We start from the raw sequence: 24,807 nt of genomic DNA, 5'->3' as shown, positions 1-24,807 counted from the left end.
TGTCCGCCATAACGTCGCAGTCCCAATAAAAATCGCAGATCGCCGCCATTTCTAGTAAAAAAAATAAATAATAAAAAATAATAATTCTGTCCCCTATTTTGTAGGCGCTATAACTTTTGCGCAAACCAGTCGCTTATTGCGATTTTTTTTAATTTTTTACCAAAAATATGTAGAAGAATACGTATCGGCCTAAACTGAGAAAAAAAAATGTGTTTTTTTTTAATTGGGATATTTATTATAGCAACAAGTAAAAAATATTGTATTTTTTTCAAAATTGTCGCTCTATTTTTGTTTATAGCGCAAAAAATAAAAACCGCACAGGCGATCAAATACCACCAAAAGAAAGCTATATTTGTGGGGAAAAAAGGACGTCAATTTTGTTTGGGAGCCACGTCGCACGACCGCGCAATTGTCAGTTAAAGTGACGCAGTGCCACAAGCTGAAATTTCACCTGGGCAGGAAGGGGTATATGTGCCCAGTAAGGAAGTGGTTAAAGCCATTCTGAACCAGGGTTCTTCTTGAGGTCTCTATGGGTTCTTTGAGCAGTGGTAAATGATCTCTTACCTATAATCACTTATCTAAGGGTTCACTTCTGCATTAACCATGTATGATGGGGACACCAGAATTTTCATTATGTGTATTACTCTTCTGTTATTTGTCTGTCCATATTATTTTTGATAATAACTTTTGGTATGCAGATGCATGTTAAAAATGATCTGGGTGTAAAATTCTGTAGGTACACCAGTCTTTTATATGAAACTTACTACACCCTACTGATCATGCCAATGTACTGTGAGCTGTAGAGATTACAATTTTTAGACCAGGGTTCCTTGAAACTTGAAAACTATTTCAATAGTTTCTCCAGGGTAATGATGTTGAGAAAGGTTGGTGTAAAGGGAAACTGTTAGGGAGAAAAAGAATGGCATTGCTGAAATATTTGGAAGATTCAAACAATTTTCCTTTTCGTTTCATCGACCTGAAACAAGCATGCAACCAGAAAAACCTTGGGACAATTTCACATATTTGCTCCAGTTAGAATGTCGGTGCCTCGGAGAAGAGGAAGAGAGAGAGAATTTTGAATCGTGACATGTTGGGTATCAATTTACTCGACATAACATTATCTTTCACAATATAAAAAAAATTGGGATAACTTTACTGGTGTCGTATTTTTAAATAAAACATTTATTTTTTCCCCCAAAAAAGTGTCCTTGTAAGATCGCTTCGCAAACACGGTGTGACAGAAAGTATTGCAATGACCGCCGTTTTATTCTCTAGGGTGTTAGAATAAACAATTTATATAATGTTTGGGGGTTCTAATTAGAGGGAAGGAGATGGCAGTAAAACAGACAGGGGAAGCTCTATTAGCATAGTTGGTTGTCTTGTCATACCAACGGCCACCACAAGATGGCGTCCGATCACAGAAGGAAGCATAGGCCTGCAGAAGGCCGCAAAGCCACGACCTCAATTACCGGCCGGCGTGATCGTATGGTGGGGGAGGTGGGGGCGCACGGAGACACAGGATACCCCAGCTGTGCTGCCCCAGGCGCCAGGTCGCTAATTCTAGTTGCAATTGCGACCTGGCACCCAGGGTTTGTCGACCCCCGACTTAAATATATATAAAACTTTCTCTTTCTACTTCAAAGGTGACATAAAATGCACAATGAACAGATTCTGCATATGGTGCCCATGAAATAAGCTTGTGGATACTAATCCACAAAACAAGCTTTCAGATACAGATATGAATACATGAAAGCTAAAAATTGTTTTACAAGTTCTATGAATTGCATGAAGAAGCTAGTTATGTTTTTAACTTGTTGTGTAACATAAAGAGTTGGTAATTTACCTACTATCCCCCCAGCAATACACATAAGCTGCTTATTGTTGTATCAAAATGTTTTTTTTTTTTTTAAATACTTTCTGTTATGTAGAAAAAAAAGATTAATAGGTATTCTTGAATAGCAACAACTCAATTAACAAAACAGGCTTGTAGTCATTGGGAAAACCTTAATGCAGTGGCAAATAATGCCTAGTTGGTTTGACCAGGCAGAAGCAGCATTTGGCATGACATTACAAGTATAATTTGTGACCGTTGCAGATTAAAGTCGAAAGTTGTAGACAACATGCATTTCATATATACACTAGTTGCTTTCAGATGCTTAATAAAGTGCAAGTTCACTTTTACAGAAAAATCTGTAAGGTGAACTTACAAATGACCCCTTTTTCGCCCCCTCATTCCCGCTGACCTGGACAGCAGCAATCTCCCATTTTGAGCCCTGGTATATCCGTGATAGGAGTCCGGGGCTTAGAAATCCCCTCAGCTGAATGTCCAAAATGTACCTTGTCAGGAGGGAAGTTTTGGAGCATTCTAATTAGTCAGCGCTGTCACATGGGCCACAGAGCCCGTCGTGTCAGCTATAAAGAAGACGCGTGGATGTGTGAGGGGATTTCCATGCCTGGACTTCTGACGCGGATATACCTGGGCTCAGAACGGGAGACTGCCACGGTCCAGGTCGGGGGCACCCCTTGTAAGTTCACCTTACAGATTTTTCTGTAAATATGAACTTACCCTTTAATACAAAAAAAAGCAGTGTTGAGACAGCCTTAGCTATGTGCAGCATTGATGGTCCCACAAGGAACCATTCATCCATATCTTATATCTATAGCTTCCTGGTGGGTAGCTTATAATAACAGTGGTACAAACAGACTGCACTGCAAGACCCCTTTCACACTGAGGCGCTTTGCATGTGCTATAACTCTAAAAATATGGCTTTCATACTGGAGCAGTGCGCTGGCAGGACGGTAAAAAAAAGTCCTGCTAGCCGCATATTTGAGGTGCTGTAGAAGCAGTGAATACACCGCTCCTAAAGCACCCCTGGCCATTGAAATCAATGGGCAGCGGCGATTTGCGGGAGGTTTCAACCCTTTTTTTTGTGACACTTTACCGCTGACGCCCCCACTGCCCCAGTGTGAAAGGGCTCTTACAAACGCTTGCATTTAATTAGGAGTGCTTATGTTTTTTAGTATTAGTTCAGCTTACTTAATTATATCTACATAAACTGAAACAAAGTATTAGGAAAATGGCGGTTTTATCATCTCATAAAATGTTGCATTGTCCAATTTAACATTTTCCCATAACCTCAACTGTACAGACTGTACTATACATAATTTATCATAGACACATGAACATTTCAATGGACTGATGGAACTGTTAAATATAGAATGTTCACGGGCATAAAACCTCTAATAGTTTGGTTAAGGGCCAAACAGCTACAGCTGTTGACCACATTCAAAACACATAAAAAAATAAACCGTTTTTTTACCAAGGAAAGCCTTCACCTAGAGTGATATGATCATTATTGGCTCATTATTAAAACTGTGCCTAGCCATGAATCATTTAAAGGTGTTTTTATATATATATATATATATATATATATATATATATATATATATATATATATATATATATATATATATATATATATATATATATATATATATAAATCATTTAAAGGTGCTTTTCTATATATCGGGATGATTTACTAAAATTGAAGAGTGCAAAATCTGGTACAGTTCTGCATAGAAACCAGTTTCCAGGTTTATTTTGTTACAGCTTAATTGAACAAGCTGTAGTTAGAAGCCAGTTGGCTACCATGCAAAACAGCACCAGAGTTTGCACTCTCCAATTTTAGTTAATCAACCCTTATATTTCCAACACAAGCTTAACAGTAATGTCTAATCTACAACGAAAAATTCCCTTTTGCATAAGGATTCACTTTAAACCTTGCTAAAGGCTGGATGATTTGTTGCCCTCTATGACGAACACCTGACAAACGTATATATTACCACTTAGTTTGGTGTACAAAAAATATCACCAAGAGACTTGCAGACACTGGACAAACTAACTTTCCAACAAGACTGAAAATCACTCTTACCAGATGTACAGATGATTTTACAAAATGTAACAATTCAGAGACTGGGATGTCTATTGAGTAACTATGGTATCTATGTAAAATGAGCCACAAGCGCAGCCAATAGGAAGGATGGAGCCATTTACAAAAAAAAATCAAAATAATCAGTGTCAAAAACACGCATTGCAATACTGTATGTCTCCTAATACTATAAGGCATACTTGATGGGACTGTCCTGTAAATCTGACTTTCTGTCCCTGGTCCCCAAAAAGTGTAATTTGGGGTCAGATTTGTCTGCCGCAATGTCGGAGTCAAAAAATCGCAGATCTTCGCCATTACCAGTAAAGAAAATAAAAAAGTCCCTAAATCGATCCTGTAATTTGTAGACGCAATATCTTTTGCACAAACCAATCAATGTACGCCTATTGCGTTTTTTTACCAAAAATATGTAGAAGAATATATATTGGCCTAAACTGTTACATTTTTTTATATTATTTTGGATATGTATTATAGCAGAAACTAAACAATTTTGTTTTCAAAATTGTCGCTCTTTTTGTGTTTCTAGCGCAAAAAAAAAAAGACCGCAGAGGTGATCACATACCACCAAAAGAAAGCTCTATTTGCGGGAGGAAAAGGATGTCAATATTGTTTGGGCACGACAATTGTCAGTTAAAGCGACGCAGTGCCATATCGCAAAAAATGCTCTGGTCATTAAGGGGGTAAAACCTTTCCGGAGCTGAAGTGGTTAAACCAGGGGTAGGCAACCTGGGGCCCTCCAGTCCCATCATGCCTCTGGGAGTAATTGTAACTGCCAGCCTTGCAATGTCTTATGGGAAATGTAGTTTCACAACAGCCCCAGGTTGCCTACTTCTGCTTTAAACTATAAGGAAACTGGTATAGCCTATAGTAGATACATTTTTAATTTTATAGGGCAAAAATAGAGCAATGTGTAAGGCACAGTAAGTAACTCTGGCTCAACAAAATAGTTTTTTTATTGATTTGACTTCGGTAAACCGAATTGTTATGGGCTGATATGGGCTACAGCACTTTGGACATTATCACTGTACTGCCTTAGTAAAAACATCAGGCAGTGATCTGGCAAGAAATAAAAGCTGTATAGGCCTTATAACAAATCATTTTGTGATATCCTATCAGCAAGTAATACCTAATTATAATATTTTATTAGTATTATAAAACTCAGAAAATGAGAAAAAGCTATATCTGGAAGTTTTGTATCAATCTATACATGCATGTGGTCTTATCTGCTTCTACTTTTCAACCCTGTAGGACAGAGCACAATGTGATTACAATAGCTAATTGCCCAGATAAGAAGGTCAAAAGGGCCCATGGATAGAAATTCTTTATATCTATGCCAAAGTTATACAAAATGGAGCAGCAGGAAATGAAGCTGGACGAAAATCCTATGACTGTAATGTGACAGTTTTAATAACAGTAAATGATCTCTGGACCTGCACTAATATGTTTAGATGCTAACATCTTTACAAAGGATGCCTGGTATTAAAAACCATTACATGCTTTAGAAAAAAGTAGTTCAAAAGATAAGAAAAACAAACATTTGGCCTGGCATAACTGACTGGTCATGCTGTTTGCCAACAATTAGGCGATCATCCATTGATGTATCCCTTATGACAAAGCCAAATTGGGAGACTTACATTTTGAATCCCCTAAACATGTCCACCATTGTTTGGTATATTTTGCACTTTTGAAGTCTAAAAATGCAAAGTAAATTGAAATAATATTTTGTAATCATTTACATCAGTCTTTATAGCAACCAACTAAACTAACTTAAGCCACACATTAACTTCAATAAAATATTAGTCCACCTTGAAAGCTTTTAAGTGGCTGTAAAACTCAGACATGAAATATGAACAAAGCACATCCCTCTATAGTATGTGCTTGTCTCATTTAAGAGCACCAAGTGTCATGAACCACTTCTGGAAAGTTTTCCTGACACCAAGAGAAAAAAAGGTGACTGGGGAGGGACCTGGTTGACAGCCTCAGCTCTGTTCCTGTTTTCTGTGTAAAGGGGAGTGTTTCCTATCCCTCCAATCAGCTCTTAGAGCTCTCCTCACTGGGCTCTACAGAGTAACTTCAGCTCTCCACCCCCTTTTTTTCTGACAGCTCAGACAAGCTTTATAAATCTATCAACTTGAATGGATGTGGTAAATGGTATGAAACCATGGTAGTGTAAATCAGTGAGACAAGAATAGAATAAAGTCCATGGAAGAAGAAATGTGTGAAATTAGTGAAAAAGGGGAGCAGTAAGGAAGTGTCCATGTAGTGACCAAATAAAGAATGAAAGAAGTAAAAGGGAAGATTGCTTGAAAAAATAAATAAAAAAAGACAAAGTAATACCAAAGTAAAAACAATGTGCACAGAGTACTTATTAGGTGATCACCTTAGTAAATCCTGGTCAAAACAAAAAAACAGACTCGAAAAACACTGGTCTGGAAATACATAAATTGTGCTGCCAGTAACTGTCAGGTCCACTCCAGCGTCACGCTGGCATGACACAGAAGAAGAGACAGGCCGGCGGCCGCCAGAATGACTCCCTGCATGTCAGCCAAGTGCCCATCGCAGCTGACAGACTGGCACCCCGGCCGCAGAACACACAGAAACAGATCAGCTCAACAGAATGAAATCAATAATGGAAACACTGGGGCAGATCCACAAAAGAATTACGCCGGCGTATCTATAGATACGCTGCGCAATTTAAAATTTCCCGCGTCGCTTTTTCCGGCGTATAGTTACCCCTGCTATTATGAGGCGTACTCAATGTTAAGTATGGCCGTCGTTCCTGCGTCAAATTTTGAATTTTTTTATACGTCGTTTGCGTAAGTCGTTTGCGATTAGGGATTTGCGTAGAATGAAGTTACCGTCGGAAGCATTGGATTGTTCCGGTTTATTTTCGAGAATGCGCACTGGGATACCCCCACGGACGGCGCATGTGCCGTTAAAAAAAAACGTTGTTTACGTTGGGTCACAACGTATTTACATCAAACACGCCCCCATCACATCCATTTGAATTCTGTGCCCTTACGCCGCCAAAAGATACACTACGCCGCCGTAACTTACGGCGCAAATTCTTTGAGGATTCGAAAAAAAAGTTACGGCGGCGTAGTGTATCTTAGATACGCTACGCCCGGCGGATATATGCGCCGATCTACGTGGATCTGCCCCACTATATCTATCAATGCAAACTGTTTACTGTAAATGGCATATCAAATTATAGTCTGACTAATTAAGGCCAGCAGCCATAGGAAAGTGATGGTTCCTAACCACATAACACACCTCTATGCCTATTAAATATGAAAAGAGGTGGGGACATTTGGGACTTTAGATGAGACATAAGGGACAGCTTATGCCTTATTCCTTATACTATGCAAAAAAGGGCGGAAGTTTGGTACCTCCTGTTCCAACATGACTATGCAGCAGTGCACAAAGCAAGGTCCATGAAGGCATTGATGAGCGAGTTTGGGGTGGAGAAATTTGACTGGCCTGCACAGAATCATGACTTCAACCCGATAGAACACCTTTGGGATAAATTAGAGCGGAGGCTGCGAGTCAGGCCTTCCAACATCAGTACCTGACCTCAAAAATGCACTTCTAGAACAGTCAAACATTCCCAAAGACCTAAACAACTAAAAGGTGCAATCCATATGCAACTTAAATGTGAACAAAAGTCCATAAGTTAGTCCATATAACATTAAATAAGTGATCTGTGTACTTAGGGCCGCCACCAGATTGGAATAGACGCAACATTTTCCAGCGAAACTGAGAATGACAAGGAAGAGAGGTGCCTCTAAGTGTAGAAATTGTAAAACTTTTAATAGTAACAGCCAAATGGCAACTAATATGAGTGAAGATAAAAGCAAGCACATCTGTAGATGAAACATCCCAGGAACCACCTGGCCTTCAGGAGAAAGATCAAGACCCATCTCTTCTGAGGGCTCAGGGAATGGATACCAAGTGCCCAGAGGCGATTCAGTTCGCATGTGTTGCGCTATATAAGTTTCTCACTCACTCACTCAGGAGCAGAATGGGAAGCCAGGTCATCGTTCCTCCACTTATCAGCTGATCTGTGGAGAGGTGTAGCAGGCATATCAAAGTTGTTATGCCAGGAGGGCGGTGAACTGCCAGAGTCCCTCGCTCATAGCACTGCAGGGAAATGGTCCTCGCTACACTGCTGTAGATGGAAAGATGGTCGTGCAGTGGATGTTCCAAAACAATGCTTGGAGAGCATGGGGCAGAGCTGAAGGGGGCAATGGTTTCTTAGCATGTGCACTGCGTATGTTGTGGCAACAGCGCTCCTTTTTCAAGCATCCAATGATCTGCCCCATGCTCTCCAAGCCTCGTTTTGGAACATCCAGCGCACAGCTGTCTTTCCATCTACAGCGAGGACTGTTTTTATGCCTGCAGTGAATAAAGTTCATGTATGTGTAAAGGCAGGCACCCTAATACTATTGGAAATATAGTGTAAATTGAGTTTATCACTTAAGGGTCGTGTGTCTATTTCCTAATACAAATTCACAGTCAAGTTAAAGATATCCACACTTGTGAGCCTATAAGTTTGTGCAGCAACTTTCACTCAACCAAGTGTGCCAGAGGGAAAGAGGTTGTTCTTAGAGACGAGACACAGAACAGCGACCCAAAATTACCAAATGGCTCCTTGAAGGGTAGTGCTATACTTGTAAAGTGTGAGAGGTCCACTTTTAAACTAAGATACCATACTTCATCAAAAAAAGGTGTTGTTGGTAGTTGAAGACGGGCGCTACAAGGGCAGGAGGTTGAATATTACTACAAACATTTAGGTTTTTAACACTAAAATAGTGTGAACGGAAGATACTTTTTTTTTTCCTAAGTAAGCTGAATAGTTCCTCCTCTGCAGGTAAAATTCCCTAATATTCTTTACATTTGTGAAGACAAGAACATTCCATTTTTTTTTTTCAGCCCCAGCAATGTGCATTCGGATTATTTTCTTCTATACTTGACATTCATTCTGCAGTTCATCATTTATTTCTCACCTAATTAGTTCTTATAATTGTAAATGCTGAGATGTTATAGAGATAATCAAATAGCTAATTACCACTAGCTCATTTTTACAATACGATATGACACTAGAAATTGTATTATTACTAAAGTATACAGCTTGCATTCTGGCTGATGAGTGCAGAGAGGGAGATCTGCAGTGTAATTTGTATTTGACTGTGTATTGTACAAGGACATTTAAATAAAACCAGACATTTAGGTTTCAGAGTGTTTGTGCTGGCAGAAAATAGAGAAAGAGCGCACATTTTTACATATCTAACAAGTGACATACATCAAAAGCAGACAGTTACATTTGTGTGGGCATTTTACCTTCCCACGTCTGTAATATTATTCAACTCCTATCTTAGGGAAATCAAGCATTTTTTCAACCCAAATACTATGAATTCACATATAGAAAATAGAAGTATGACAGTGATAGAACTGGATTGCCTGAGAGGATGACAGACAAAAGAAGACAGGTACTGCTTATGTTTTAAGACGCAGACAATAGGTGCAAATAGAGATGCACGGTACCAGACTTTCTTCACTCAGATGCCATAATTCAGGATTAGGATCTGTGCTGCGGTGTCATATATACTGTTTACTTGTTCTGCAAAAATACTGCACTTACAACTAATGCAGACAGAATATAAAATAACAAGGTAGAGAAAGTAGACCTATTTTGCTTTTCCTAAGTATATACTAGAATGAACAAGCAGTTTGGCAACATCTACAATGCTATCAAAAGACAGATAAACATCGTACAATGGTCATTCATGCTAAATTCAAGCCCTTGAAAATGCATAGGAAAACAGCATACCAAGTTTCAGGGCTGAAGGAGTAACCTCAATTTCTCCTCGAAGTGGATGGTATGTGGCATTATGAGCTTCTAGTTCTGCTTCAAAAGGGTCAGGGCTGAGGCGATCTGTGATGGTGATTCCATCTTCTTTTTTACTGGAGACATCATGTTCATCAAACACGGCTATCAACTGGAAGAAGAGGGCAAATGTGGTTACAAACATTGCGGTTAAAAACACTACAAAATTAAAGGATCTCTTAACAAAACGGCAATTGGTATTTACAAAGTATTTTTGGAACAACATTTATAAGAAGGTGTTAATGTATACGAGGAGCTAATTAAACATTTTTTTATGTGGTAAACCTATGTCAAATCTATGAAAATGTTCAAGAGATTCTATCCAGAAAGTGTTTGCATAAGTACTTTTTTCTACATTAATCTTAACTCTTTTTTTAAAAAAAACCCTAGCAGTAAGACCCCCCCTTCATTCCAAGTGTTAAAATTGTTTGTCAAGTCTAGTGGTAGAGGAATAAGCTGTAATGCCGCATACACACGATCATTTTTTGGCTTGTAAAAAACAATGTTTTTTTCAGCCTCTAGAAAAAAACAATGTTTTTTCCAACTTCATCATTAAAACGATGTTGCCCACACATGATCGTTAAAAAAAAAATGCTCTAGCAAAGCGCGGTGACGTACAACACGTACGACGGCACTATAAAGGGGAAGTTCCATTCGGATGACGCCACCCTTTGGGCTGCTTTAGCTGAGTTTGTGTTAGTAAAAGACGATTCGCGCTTTTCTGTCTGTTACAGCGTGATGAATGTGCTTACTCCATTATGAACAGTAGTTTTACCAGAACGAGCGCTCCAGTCTCATAACTTGCTTCTGAGCATGTGCAGGTTTTAACGTTGTTTTAGCCCACACACGATATTTTTTTACAACCCGAAAAACTACATTGTTTAAAATGTCGTTAAATAATGCAGCATGTTCGAATTTTGTTTTTTGTCGTTTTTTCAGAACCCGAAAAATGTGGTGAAGCCCACACACAATCACTTTAAATGACATTTTTTTAAAAGCGTAGTTTTTTACATGCCGAAAAATTATCTTTCTCTTTAGTGCTCGGGCCAGAGGACACACTTTGACATCATCACATACAACAATGGGCCAATATTCTACAGACTACAGAAAATGTTTTAAATACACTTCTACTAGTTCAGCTCTTTGGATGTACTACATACTGTATGTCCAAAGAGCGAAGAGTTAAGCACAACCATCGGCTTGTGCCTGTTTTTCTCAGTCTGCTCCTGGCTACAAAGTGAAAGTGATCCAGAGGCTGAATAGCTGCTGATCACATTCACAGTACAGACAGTGCAGTTCTCCCTGGGCTCAAAACAGGAGTCCAGGACCTCACTGGAAAGAATCAAAATGGTGAGTGGGAGGTGACAGAGAAACATTCATTCCTCATACTCCTCTGCCCAGAGTGGAACCGGAAGCGACAATGATTTAGTCAGTTCCAGAGTCTGAGCGGTCATCCTCTTGCTGATACAGCCAGGGAAGCATGTTACCAAGCCAATCTCTGCTCGGTTAGATGCTTTGGAGGGCATGGGAGACACTGGGGTATATTGGACCCCCCCCCCCCCCCCCAATGTCGCCATAAAAAGAACCTGTCACTTGGCACAAAGCTATCACAAGGGGTTTTGTTAACTGCTTGTGATAGCAATAAAGTTAAATGAAAAAATGAAGGTTAAAAATAAACAAAATTTAACAGAATGTATTAAAAAAAATAACTAAACATTGCTGCCTTTTACACATCTGCAAATACAAACATGCCAACTGGGTGCACACATGTTCAGTGTGCGGCTGTCCAGAGACAATCTTTGTTCCTGCTATGCCAACTGGGTGCACATATGTATATAAACTTCACCCCGCCTGAGGTATGAGCACACAGAAGCTCACAGTTAACGCTAAACCAGTGAGCCACAAAGGCTTTTAAAGTGTCACCCATGGAGATTTTTAGGTACCGTAGTTTTGTGTGATATCATGGGCACACACAATTTTAAGACTTGACAAGTTTGGTATCTGTTTACTCAACACAACCTGATTTGTCATATTTTACCCAAAACTTGGGTATTATTTATTATATTTTAACCTGAAAATATGCATTTACTAAACAGTTGCACAAATATCGTGCAACAAACATTGCAACAACCATCTTATTATTGTACAAGGCCTCCGCTTTATATATCCAGTTCTGGGGGTATTAAAGTCATAGTAAAGCTTTGAATATATATAAAAAAAAAATAACAAACATGTTATACTTACCTCCACTGTGCAGCTAGTTTTGCACAGAGTGGCTCCGATCCTCGTCTTCTGGGGTCCCTCCGTGGTCTCGGCTCCTCTCCGCTTTTGATAACCCCCTCTGGGAAGTGCTTTCCCAAGGGTGCGTTTACCTTACGGGTGCGTTTCCAAGTCCTGTATTCGGCATCCATAGCCACAGATCTCAGCCCCCCCCCTGGCCCTCGCATAATTGAGTTGATTGACAGCAGTGCGAGCCAATGGCTGCGCTGCTATCAATCTATCCAATGAAGAGCCGAGAAGACCGAGCAAAGGAAGAGCGCTTTCGATGTGGGACTTTCCAGGGCTCAAGTAAGTAAAAACGGGGTGGCCAGAAATCAGATTTTTTTCAGGTCTAACCCCCCTGCCCCAAAAGCACATTGCCCCCATGATGATGGGAACAAGGGCCTCTTCCGGACAACCCTGGCCAGGGGTTGTCGGGGTCTGTGGGCAGGGGGCTTATCGTAATCTGGAAGAAGGGGACCCCCAGATCCCACCCCCATGTCATTCACTAAAAAAGCAGTGAAATGCAAAAAAACACAAGAACCGGTTTTTGACAAGTCCTTTATTTAAAAAAATTGCTATGTGCGGTCTTCTCCAGGTGCTGCTGTCTTTCTCCTTTCTGCCGGTTATTTGCCAATAACAAAAAAGGCCGCTCTCGCCCTGAGGCCATCTTCCTCCATTGTGATGTCCCCTGCTGTCTGACATCTCTTATATAGCCATGGGACGTGACCATCCAATGAAATCACCCAGAGAGCACGCTCTTAGTGATGGACATGCTGCCTGGTATGGTTCGAGGGGGGGGGGGGGGCGACGCTCGCTTGTCCCCTACCTTGCCTGACCTATCAGGCTGCATGCTCGGATAAGGGTCTGGTGTGGATTTTGGGGGGGACCCTGCGACATTTTTTTTATTTTGTCATGGGGGTGTCCCCTCCAAATCCATACCAGACCCTTGTCTGGCATGGTCTTGGGGGAGGACGCCATTTTTTCCCTGAATTTGTTTAGTCAGCAATTTGTTGTGGGTTTTATATTCACCCGTCAATGAGGAAGCCCACTGACAGCTGATGACTCATCGGTTATTAAGGACACAGCAGCCGTCTTCCCTGTTCCATAGCAACCAGCTATATACAGTGAATGTAAAAAAAAAACACAAGTTGCAAAACGCAAATTGCGGCAAAAAAGTTACAAAAATGCAGAAAGTTCAAAAGCAACATGCATAGATGTGAATCGAGCCTAAAACAAATACAGTTTTGGCTGCAGCTTAACCATTTATTGTCATTTACTTTTAGTGCCTTTTTAATGCCATAAAAACCCCACAGATCTACAGTTTTGGCATTACAAATAGACAATGAATTTTACAGCTAACATTCAAGTTTACAATTACAGATGAAATCCACGTGAAGTCATATTAAGAAAGGATCAAGTTCTTCCTGTTTGAGAATCAAAAAAACTAAATGAAAAACAAAGTAGAAACTGCAATGTGGACTGCACAGGTCAAAGGCCATAATTATGAAATTCCCTAGTGGGTATATATATGATCTGTCAAGCGATAAGAATGGTAATGAGCTGACTTATAGTGTTACATTACAGTGGGGCATTGTACATGATTTTGTTTTCAAAAAATCAGCATTGGTTACATTGAGGGTCATGATAGGAGCAGGGCTTCCTCTTATTTTTGTTGTCTTTTATGCCAGCAAGGGACGGACCTAACCATATATACACATTTATTTATTTTTTTAATTTTAATAAATTTACAGACTTTTCTAAAATTCGCTTTTCATTTTATCATTATGGGGTACTAAGGGTAGATTAATGAGAAAATACTACTGAATACTTTATGAATGCACTGCATATTGCACTGTATTTCTGGCTATACTCTTGCAGATGTTTTGTCCGGTCTCAGGCCCGGTTCACACTGCTGCAAATTCCATTGCGATTTTGAGCCGTTGTGATTTCTCAAATTCGCAAGTCATTAAAATAACATTGTTTTCCATTAGTGCAGTTCACATCAGTGTGGTGCGAATCTAAGCTGTGGGAAAAAAGGGTCCTGTGCGAGTTTGATCTGTGTGCAATGCAAATTCAGCTCTATAGACTGTAGCTGCTGGCTTTTAATAAACACACACTCACCTGCTCCAGGTTCCTGCGACGCGCTGGCCGGGGCTCCGCTGCTTCCCCCCCCTCCCCGGCCGGCGTCTTCATCCTAAGTGTGGGCACCCGGCCGTGACAGATTTTGGCTTCATGGCCGGGCACCCACTGCGCATGCACGAGCGGCGCTGCGCTCTCATTGGACAGGCGATCACATGGGACCTGTCGTGTGTCCCAGGCGATCGCTTACAGGGAGGGGCTGCAGTAAGGCGATTAAGCTATTTGCCTTACCAGCCCCTCGGCGGAAGGAGGAAGTGGGACAGGAAGTCCCACTCCTCCTGAAGCCCCCACTGCCCCCCCAAAAAAATACCTGGGTAGGGTGAATATTGTAAAGGTAAATTTTTTTCGTATCTATTGAACTGAAACACTGAGTGCTTATAGTGTTAGTGTACAATATTCTATTTCCCGTATACTGTGTTTCTAAAGAATATTTTTTTATCTGTATAGTGTCAAACTCAATTTTATTGTGGGCCGCATTAGCATTATGATGGCCCTCAAAAGGGCCGGTTTTATCTGCAAGATTAGATGTCCAGCGCATCCCCTCCCCTTACATTAGATGTCAAGAGCCACCTCATCATCAGAAGTTGAGTCCCCCACTCTCCCTTACATCACAGTGCATCCCCCTTTCCTTATGCTGCTGCTGGGAAGACGCTGGATGCATTGCTTAAAAGCAGAAAGTAAGGGTCTGGAGGAGGACCAGAGGAGGGCTGGAGGTGTGAGGGCCACATGAAATGGCCTGAAGGGCCGGATTCGGCCTGCAAGCCTTGTGCTTTTTACACCTGTGGTGTACAGGATACCAACACTATTTGGTGTGGGTATCCTGCAAAGGTATGGAGTATTTTTAATTTTCTGTTTTACTATGTCATTGTGACTTGTCAAGAATTGTAGTTTTAACATATCTTTCTGAGTCTAATATGTTCAGTTTACACCACCAGCTAAAGAGCAACCAAATACCAAGACAGTGACAGTAATTCAGCAGAGTTGCGGCAGGTTTTCTGTTTACCAACATTATTTTATACCCAAGTTATTATGCATCTACTTTTAATGAAAATTGGCTAGCACCGTATGCATACTGTATGTCTACAGCACAGTAACAAAGATAATAAACTTGACCTGTACACATATTTACTGCTCTAGACTTTCCAAGATAAGAGAACACTTGTCTGTTCTATAATGCTATTAAACCAAAGGTTTCTCATAACGTGTCACTGACTGGAAAACTGACCATCTCATTAACCAATATTAGGTCATAATGTTCGTCTACTCCAAGTTAACATTAGAAAATATGCAGGGTTATGTGAGAGTGTTGATACAAATCTGTGGCGACAGTGCTAACTAGAGCTGATTTAACATAGATTTGATTCAGGAACACAATATCTTAAAGGGTAGAGAAGCCTAATTAGTTATTTTCCAGAATAGGTGTCAGGCGGGGACATTGTTCATCTGAACATTTCACCACTTGTAATTAAAATGAGCTTTATGGCTAATGGAGGACATAAGATAAAGCACTCAACACACTGCTATACTCAATCATAAAACTATTTATTACTACCTTTATGGGTTTATGCATTTAGCCTAGCTTCAAATTGTTTAGAAAAAAAATTCATTTAAAAATAATGAAATAACTTTAATGAAAACGAATCTTTAAACGTCTCTGTAAGACATAGCTGTAATAAGATGTAATGCAGGCTTTTTAAGTGTTGAATAGCGCCTGTCATAGAATTCTCAAATTACATTTCCACAATGGGTTTTTCTGAAAAAAATGTAAGCGCACAAACTATTTTGTAAGCCAACATAAGAAAATAGGGAGAGTAAGGTAAAAGTAAACAAAACAGGTATAAATATGTAAACCACCTGGATTCCAGACAATATTTATCATACAACTTTAAAATATATCAATGCAATAAATGTGTTTACACAGCGAAGATACCCCACACACATATAAAAAGGATATGCAACCGGGATCTAGCTCATGCTCCTTGTGGTTTAGGGGTTTGGCTATACAGCAGAGGGAAAGCCTTTTCAAACTAACGGTCACGCTCTGGCATAGCAAAAACTATTCTGCAGATAATGTTTCAGAGCCAAAAAGAACCCCTTCATCGGGCATGTGAAGATCCATGCTGTGTTGGCAAATATTTACACACTGCTTTCCAGAATAGGTCTCACGGACTCTTTGGCCACACTACCTTCAGCATCATTCCAGAATGGGTCTCACAGACTCTTGAGAACACCAAAGGATAGTGTGGCCTAACTTGTGGTTTCCTTCACTTTTGACAGGACTTTACTAGAGCTCCAGCTTATCACCCTTGTATTAGTGCATTTCATGCTTGTCATGGAGAGGACACTATAGGTTTTATCTGTGCTCTGCTAGAGCCTCTGCCATGTAAACAGTAGATAACCCCTATCTTTCTTTTGCCGCATACACACGGTAGGAATTTCCGATGGAAAAAGTCCGATGGGAGCTTTGCATCGTATTTTCCAACCGGAATTTCCGACGGACTTAGATAGGAAAAATAGGTTTGTCTGTATGGAATTCCGACGCACTAAAAAACATGCATGCTCGGAATAAAGTCAACGCAAGCTCGAAAGCATTGAACTTAATTTTTCTCGGCTCATTGTTGTGTTGTACATCACCACGTTCTTGGTGTGACCGTGTGTATGCAAGACAGCTTGAGCGCAATTCCGTCGGAAAACCATCCGTGTTTATTCCGATGGAAAAACCGGTCGTGTGTACAGGGCATTTGGGTTTTTGTCGTGGAATGTCTGCTTCCCAACATGAAGGCCTTCAAGCTGACAGATCACACCCAGGTTCTCTGGCACCAGCTTCCTCAACAGTGGTCACGATTATCTCATCAATTTGGCCTTAATGTGGTCAACCCCTACCCTTCAAACCAGTTGTTATTTTATGGTGTAAAATGGGCATTCAATATCTACACACATTTAGTTTACTTTTTACCTTTTTGTATTAAAACAGAGCAGAATCATTAAATTTAAAAACAATCAAGTAACATTCTGATATTATGAGAAATTGGGGTACTAATGCGCAAACCAAAGAGTTAATAACTAATCCTAGTCTAGCATAAAGCAGCTGCCACAACAGAAGAAGTGTTCACACACTAAAAGAGACAATGGAAAAGGGGTGTATATGGCGCTTGCTTATAAATATAAGCGATAAAAACAATAATGATAATAATACTACCAATAGTATTTAAAATTCCTAATGTGCAAAAAATCTTGTGCAAATATGCAGAAAGTAAAAATTTACTATAAAATGACCAATGATTCAATTCAAGGAATTGAATCGTTGGTCACTCTGATATTATGATTGAAGTTTCCACACTTTGGCAAATTTCTCCTCCCGAAGAACTAATGATCTGTCCTACTCACTTCAACTCCATTCAAGTGACATGCTTTGCAACCACTGAATGGGGGAGCACCACCAACAGTTCCATACTCCCTCAGGATGCAGAATCCTGGAAGCCAACTTCATGGCACCTTCTCATTCACCAGAGAGTCATGACATTTCACCCTTCAGCTCTCCTCACAGACATAATAGTAGAGCTGCTTTCAGTGGGTGATCTGCTCCCTGACTTATAGGCTTTAGAAACTGCTCATATGAGTCCATTGGCTCACTCTGCGGTCAACCTAATTCAGTGATACTGGACAATGGTCAATGGACGCAGCAGCAGGACTCGGGAGCACGCCCGTGCGAGTGCCCCAATGGAAAGTGTCTCTCTGTGGGTGCACTCGAGAAGAGGCGGAGCGCCTGAAAAGGAGGATTGGGGCTGCTCTGAGCAAAACCCTTGCACAGAGGAGGTAAGTATAACATGTTTGTTATTTAAGAAAAGCAAAAAAGAAAACATTTACAACACCTTTAATTTGTGAGGGATGATATTGTATATCAAAGCAGACTTTTTGTACAAAGTTTTTGCAGATATGATTTTTGAAGGTAAAGTGGATTTCAACACAGAGTTTTTACAGCTGCTACAAAGGAACTTCTAGAGAGTCTTGAAAGAGGGGAAAAAAAGAGCTTAATGCAGCCTCTGCAAACAGGTATTATTAGATGGGGGGGGGGAGGAATGTTCATGGCACAATAAGTACGTAAATGCATTGGCTTATTTTAATGACATAAAAAAATACTGAAAACTTGACTGCTGTGCATTGTATGCATTACTGCTAACAAGCTAATTGCCTTTATTTAAAAATACCATGGGAATGTCTTGAGTTTTAATGATTATAGACATTAAAGCTAGAAGAACAGCAGTCATTTTTAAAGACAAAAGGTCTAATAAACCTTTAAGATAATTATTACAGAATGTCAATATTTTAGACAGATCGAACAAGATGCTGTCAAGTTATGTCTGCTTTACCTATTAATTGCTTAAGAACATAATCTGACAAACCAAATAAAAATGGAAATAGGCACAGCACAAGGCCATTAATCCCAAGCAGAGAATATTTCATGCTTGGAAGATGTGGTCTAAACAATAGGTTGAACTTTGTTCCCTTTGGCTATGTTCCCAAGCACGCATTTAGCAAGTATTCCACTGAAGCTCTTACTTTAATTCTACCTTATTTATTATTTTATTGAAACTTAGCCGTTTAATTTCAGTCACCAGAATGATTATTTATACTGCTTTTCGCACATACTTCTGATACACGAAGACTGCCAAAATAAAGTAGTTTGCTAGAGCGTCAATGCAGTTTAGAATTGTATTTGCCATGCCTGGCCATATGTGAAAAATACATATATAAACTGCCAAGTTTGTAGGGACACACACAGATCTAAGTTTGGTGGCAATAATTAAACTAACTTGCAATGCTTCGTTTTCCAGGGATGAAATGCAGGTAGCTGTAGGCAAAAATTAGCACAGATTTTGCTTCTCAAGCTTTAAACGCAACGAAGAAAAATGGGCACTACTAAGATGCAATCTGTACTGCAAAGATGATATAATAAAAGGTGTCAACAAAGAGATTTTGGCATTGTGCCTTCTGGTTCCTGATCTCTGTGTTGGAGTGCTGCACAGGTCCCCAAGCCTCTAAAAAGTGCTATTTTACCTCTTATGTTTCGGGGTCTCTCTTTTTGGTTAGAGGCTGATTTTTTTTTAGAAGTGGTGGTGGAAGAAGATTTATCCCTCGTAAGACTAAGATTTATCCCACGTAAGACTGTACTTCTTAGATGGAAATCAACCCAGCCCCCCACATTAGATTATAGTCAATAAAGTGGTTCCATTGTATAAATTGACATATGAATATAGGGGATGTCCAATAACATTTTCAAAGTATGGGATAATTGGACAGCGTCCAGAGATACTGTCAGATCCTCTGCAACCCCTCCATAGGATACTCTGTTTTACTTCTGTTTACTGCTTAGAAGTGGATCCGTACACAAAGAATGTACCACTCGACCCTTTTACTTTGCACACTCCAGATACTTTGCTTATAGTTCCCTTTAGCCTTGGTTACCAAAAACCTTGCCTTTTGTTGTTTTGTCTTTTAATGTGTGTGTTTTCACTTAAGCCTGGGTATGCCCAATAGGCTTTGTTATGTATTCCAATTTATATTCTTACAATAAAAGAATAAAAAAATAAAAATAAAAAAGTGGTGGTGGAAACTAGGGTTGTCCCGATACCACTTTTTTAAGACCGAGTGCTGATACTTTTTTTCCAAGTACTCGCCGATACCGAATACCGATACTTTTCTTTATGTCATGTGACAGTGGCACACGCGTCAGTATTGTTATTTATTTTTTTACAATTTTTAGTTTTTACTACTTTTTGTTATTTTTTTTTTTTTACAATGCTCTCTTATTTTTATTAAAGGGGGGGGGGGGGGGGGGGGTGGATTGTCAGTGTGTTTTTTATTTAAATTTGTATTCTTTTTTTTAGCCCTGTTGGGGGGCTTTGGTGAGATTTCAGGGTATCTCATCTCCCCTTTGAGACAGAGAAAGGGACTAAGGACACAAAAAATGAATAAGTGAATAGAGGGGAGACAGAAGCTCCTCTCCATTCATAAACTGAAGCATCGAAAACACAGGTTACAATGTTTCAGTTATGTGAATGGACAGAGATCACTGACTGTTCATTCGGAAAAGGAAGGAGCTGGGTTTAGCGGCTCCTACCTCCGCTCTTAATCCTGACAGATCGAGGACAGAGGGAGTGGAGGAAAACATGGAGAGGGACACGCAGCACCGAGGGAAACATGCAGCATCATGGAGGGGGACACGCGGCATCTTGGAGAGGGAGAGCAGCTTAACGGAGGGGGAGACGGGACACAGAGCGTGGAGGAGGACAGCAGCAGCACTGTGGGGGACACGGAGCACGGAGGGGGAGAGCAGCATCATGGAGGGGGAGAGCAGCATCACGGAGGACACAGGAGGAGGATACAAGGACAGTGATCGGTGCGGCTTTGGGGGGAGTTACAAGCACCGATCACTGCTGTATAAATTTCACTAAAGCAGATGAAAGGGGGGGATCCAGGAAGAAACTATCAGGCTTTATTAAAATCTATACAGGGAGATCGGTGCTTGTAACTCCCCCCGCCGCACAAATCATCCCTGACTGTCCATGTATCGGGTGAAGCATCGGAGCATTTCCCAGAGTAAAAGTACTCAGAGAAATGCTCGGTAACAGGACAACCCTAGTTGAAACCAAAGAGGGAATCGGAAGATTTTAAGCGTCACTGGATTATATTTCATTTTTGGTGGATTTATGCATTATGATTTTTGCATTATTGGGTGAATGTCCATGTTCATATATATGATGGTATACAATTTACATAGTCAGGTTGCAAAAAATATATTTGAATTTAAAGGAACAGCGGACCCATTTTTATTATTGGATGTATCCAAGTGTTTCTGAATGCTGCTGTGCAAATTTTTTTACCCTATTTTACTTTATTTTCACACTAAGAGCATTTTTTTTTTTTTTTATAATTAATATCTCTCTAATATTGATTGAGCTCTTATTGGGGCCATATCACATTATTAATATTTTAACTGTAAATAGTCACCAGCACTCCTAGACATTGGTTCACTGTATTATTAAGCATGATCACAGAATATGTTTTAACCTATTGGTTTCTTTAGATGCTTGTGAAACAAACATATTTAAGCACAGGTGATTTTCTGTATTTGACTCTCCAACGATGCGCCACCTGTGTCATTCTTAACACCTATCTTTACCAGATCACAGGATGGAAGTTGTGCATCTCACTTAAGGATCTTAGTCACTGGAAGCAACTCATTTGCTTCTACCTTATTAGCTGCATAGAACGATGACTCACTGTTTTGGCCAGCAAAGAAGTAATACCATAGGGGCAAATAAGCGTTCACATTCCAATCTTTTCACCAACCACCTGCCAGTGACATCACAACAAACTGTACTACTGGTTTATCTGTGCATGTTCAATAGAAAACAAGAAATCTGAAAATTAAATTTTTTATGGTCACTGTGTTGACACTAGGGAGCAGTTTAGCAGGGGCAAATTCTTCTATATGCATTTCAGTTGAAAAGATTTATTGTATAAGGTAAATTAAATGTTCTGTTTACTAATAGCTAGACAGTTAAGCAACTAAAGCAGGCTAATATCCATGGTTGTAGTTTGTTACATTGGTCATTGTTCTGTTTGGGCTAATAATTCAGACTGCTCCCTTTATCCTTTGAAGAGCTATAGGCAGAAGGCAGTTCCATTAACATTCTGCAAGATCTGCTACGTACTCTGCACTGTATGAGGATTGTTACACTAAACAGACCTCAAAATCAATGCAACTTTGTGATTCATGTAATGGAAATATTTTCTACATTTAAACATCAAAGTTGATGTACAGTAAAAAAAATAATGCACATGTCAGAGCTATTACCTTATCAGATTGTTCTGAATTATGAGCTAGATGGTTTTAGGAAAAAAAAAAAAAAAAAAGAGTGCAAATAAAGTTTATCAAGTTGATCCTATTTCAGCAGCGGAAAACAGAGAATGACATTTAGAAGTCCAAATCTACTTAAGTGAATACAGAACACTTTTTCTGGCGGTGCACTTTTTCCTATAGGGAATGTATAGTGTTTTTGTATACATTTTCTTTATTTATGTATTGTGTCGAAGAGTATAAAATGAGATTAATTCCTTCATTTTGAAACCGATTTTAAACCCTCAGTTATGCTCTTTCAACAGCGACTGTAATCACTTTCGCTTTAATCTGGTGCCATGACTGCTACCCCAGGTTTCCTGTTTCAGTGTGGCTCCTTTTTCGTGCAGTGTTCCATGGAGCCACCTTTGCATGCAGGGAAGAGAGCGGTGTCTCCCCACACTAAGATGGCAAGGCACCCCCTGCCCGTTCCTTCTTCCCCCCACTCCTTTCTCCAAGCTAACAGACTGGCACCATTTACTGTTAACTCTTTCTTGTGAAGTACAGAAGTTCAAAGAAGCCACAATAAGTGAGCAGGAGCCAGCAGTATTGAAATGTTTATTTTATTATGCCTAATGTGTTAACCACTTAAGGACCGCCTAACGCCGATATTTACGTTGGCAGAATGGCACGGCTGGGCACAGTCACGTACATGTACGTCGCCTTTAAGAGCCCAGCCGTGGATCGTGTGCGCCGTTATCGCGGGGAAGCGACCAGCTCATAGTACTCCAGGGTTGCAGATTACTGACATATTGTGCTAAGAATTCAAACTATAAGGATCCCAAGATATACACACCTTCCCACATTGCCTTTAACATGTTGTGATCACTTTTTACTGATATTTTTACATCGGTCATTTGATGCATGTAATTTACCATTTTAATAACTTCCCATTTAGTTGACCTGCACCATATGGAGCCATTTTTGTATTTTTTTCAGTTTTTGGGGTCTCTGATGCGAATACTCATTTGATGTATGTAATTTACAATTTTAACTGCTTGCCGACTGCCGCACGCAGATATACGTCTGCAGCATGGCACGGACAGGCAGATGGATGTGTATATATATATCCCCTTTAAGAAGGAGCATTTTGGACGCGCGTGGGCCCGCTCGCCGCAAGCTCCGTGACTCTGACCGCGGGCATGCCCGCGATTGTGTCACGGTGAGGCAGAATGGGGAAATGCTGATATAAACAAGCATTTCCCCAGTCTTCCTAGTGAAATGACAGTGATCACAGCTTCCTGTAATCTGAAGCTGTGATCACTGTTGTGTCACACACAGCCCACCCCCCTATAGTTAGGAGCACTCCCTAGGGCACACCTAACCCTTTCAGCGCTAACCTAGTGGTTAACCCCTTCACTGCCAGTGTCATTTTCACAGCAATCAGTGCATTTTTATAGCACTGATTGCTGTAAAAATTACAATGGTCCCAAAAATGTGTCAAAAGTGTCCGATGTGTTCACCATAAAGTCGCAATCCCGATAAAAATTGCAGATCGCAGCCAGTAAAACAATTATAATAATAAAAATGCCATAATTTCATCCCCTATTTTGTAGATGCTATAACTTTTGTGCAAACCAACATACGCTTATTGCGATTTTTTTAACCAAAAATATGTAGAACAATACGTATCGGCCTAAACAGAGGAATAAAATGTTATTTTTTTATATTTTTTGGGGGGATATTTATTATAGCAAAAAGTAAAAAATAGTGTTTTTTTTTCAAAATTGTCGCTCTATTTTGTTTATAGCGCACAAAATAAAAACCGCAGAGGTGATCAAATACCACCAAAAAAAGCTCTATTTGTAGAAAAAAGGATGTCAATTTTGTTTGGGAGCCACATCGCACGACCGTGCAATTCTCAGTTAAAGCGCTGCAGTGCCGAATCGCAAAAAGTGGCCTGATCTTTGGCCAGCAAAATGGTCTGGGGCTTAAGCGGTTAATAAATCCCATTTGGTTGACCTGCACCATATGGAGCCATTTTCGTATTTTTTCCTTTTTCGGGGCCTTTGATGAGAATACCTACCATTACCTCTTGGATTCATCTTCTTCCTGACTTGCCATTGCTGTTCCTTCGTATGGTTTGGAGTCCAAAGATCCTCTATGTTGGTCATACTTGGCTTTTCCATCTACACAGCCTAGGAGCCCGAGGAATTGAGGGTTCAGAACCATGTTTGACCCACTGCCGTATGGTATGTGTGTCCTTCACATCTGGTAAGAGTACCTAAATTTTTCTCTGTGCAAGTCTTCAAAGCAATCACAAGCATCTGAATAGCTCATGTTGATTAAACACTCCAAATTACATCCTGAAGTGGATCCCCCATATTGTTTGTTTGGATTTGGATGCTTATTGTGTGTAGGTTCACACCACTTCTGTTTATTTTGAGTGGACTTATATTCACTTATGTGTTTGTGCATTTCCCAGGGCATAATATCATTATTTATGTAAGTCCACCATTCAGTGCTACACTATTTTGTCATATTATACTTGAGACTTTGTTTGAGTGTCAGCAGCTACACCTTTTTTCAGGTTTTGGTTTAGCGCAGTATTTCCCCCCCTTTTCCACATACACCTCTTTAATAATAGAGAAGAGAATCTTCTATCTGCTTGACATCTCATTGCTTATGCCACGCTGCATCTGCATTTTACTGCGCCTGCAGTGTTCTAC

General features: G+C 40.1%; 1 protein-coding gene across 5 annotated transcripts in view; it reads right to left on the bottom strand.

Moving 5' to 3' along the window:
* The window catches only part of PARD3B (par-3 family cell polarity regulator beta), a 1,737,215-nt gene that overhangs the window by 1,418,773 nt on the left and 293,635 nt on the right, over positions 1 to 24,807 (bottom strand). For all 5 annotated transcript variants that reach the window (XM_040357288.1, XM_040357287.1, XM_040357289.1 and 2 more), the window contains exon 3: positions 9,778 to 9,946. In XM_040357288.1, the coding sequence (XP_040213222.1) occupies positions 9,778 to 9,946 (169 nt within the window). The remainder of the gene's footprint in view (positions 1 to 9,777; positions 9,947 to 24,807) is intronic.

This window comes from Rana temporaria, chromosome 6 (assembly GCF_905171775.1).
Source record: "Rana temporaria chromosome 6, aRanTem1.1, whole genome shotgun sequence".
In the NCBI taxonomy this organism is placed as follows: Eukaryota; Metazoa; Chordata; class Amphibia; order Anura; family Ranidae; genus Rana; species Rana temporaria.
Note: the sequence above shows the minus strand (reverse complement) of the source record. Positions and strands in the feature narration are given on the sequence as shown.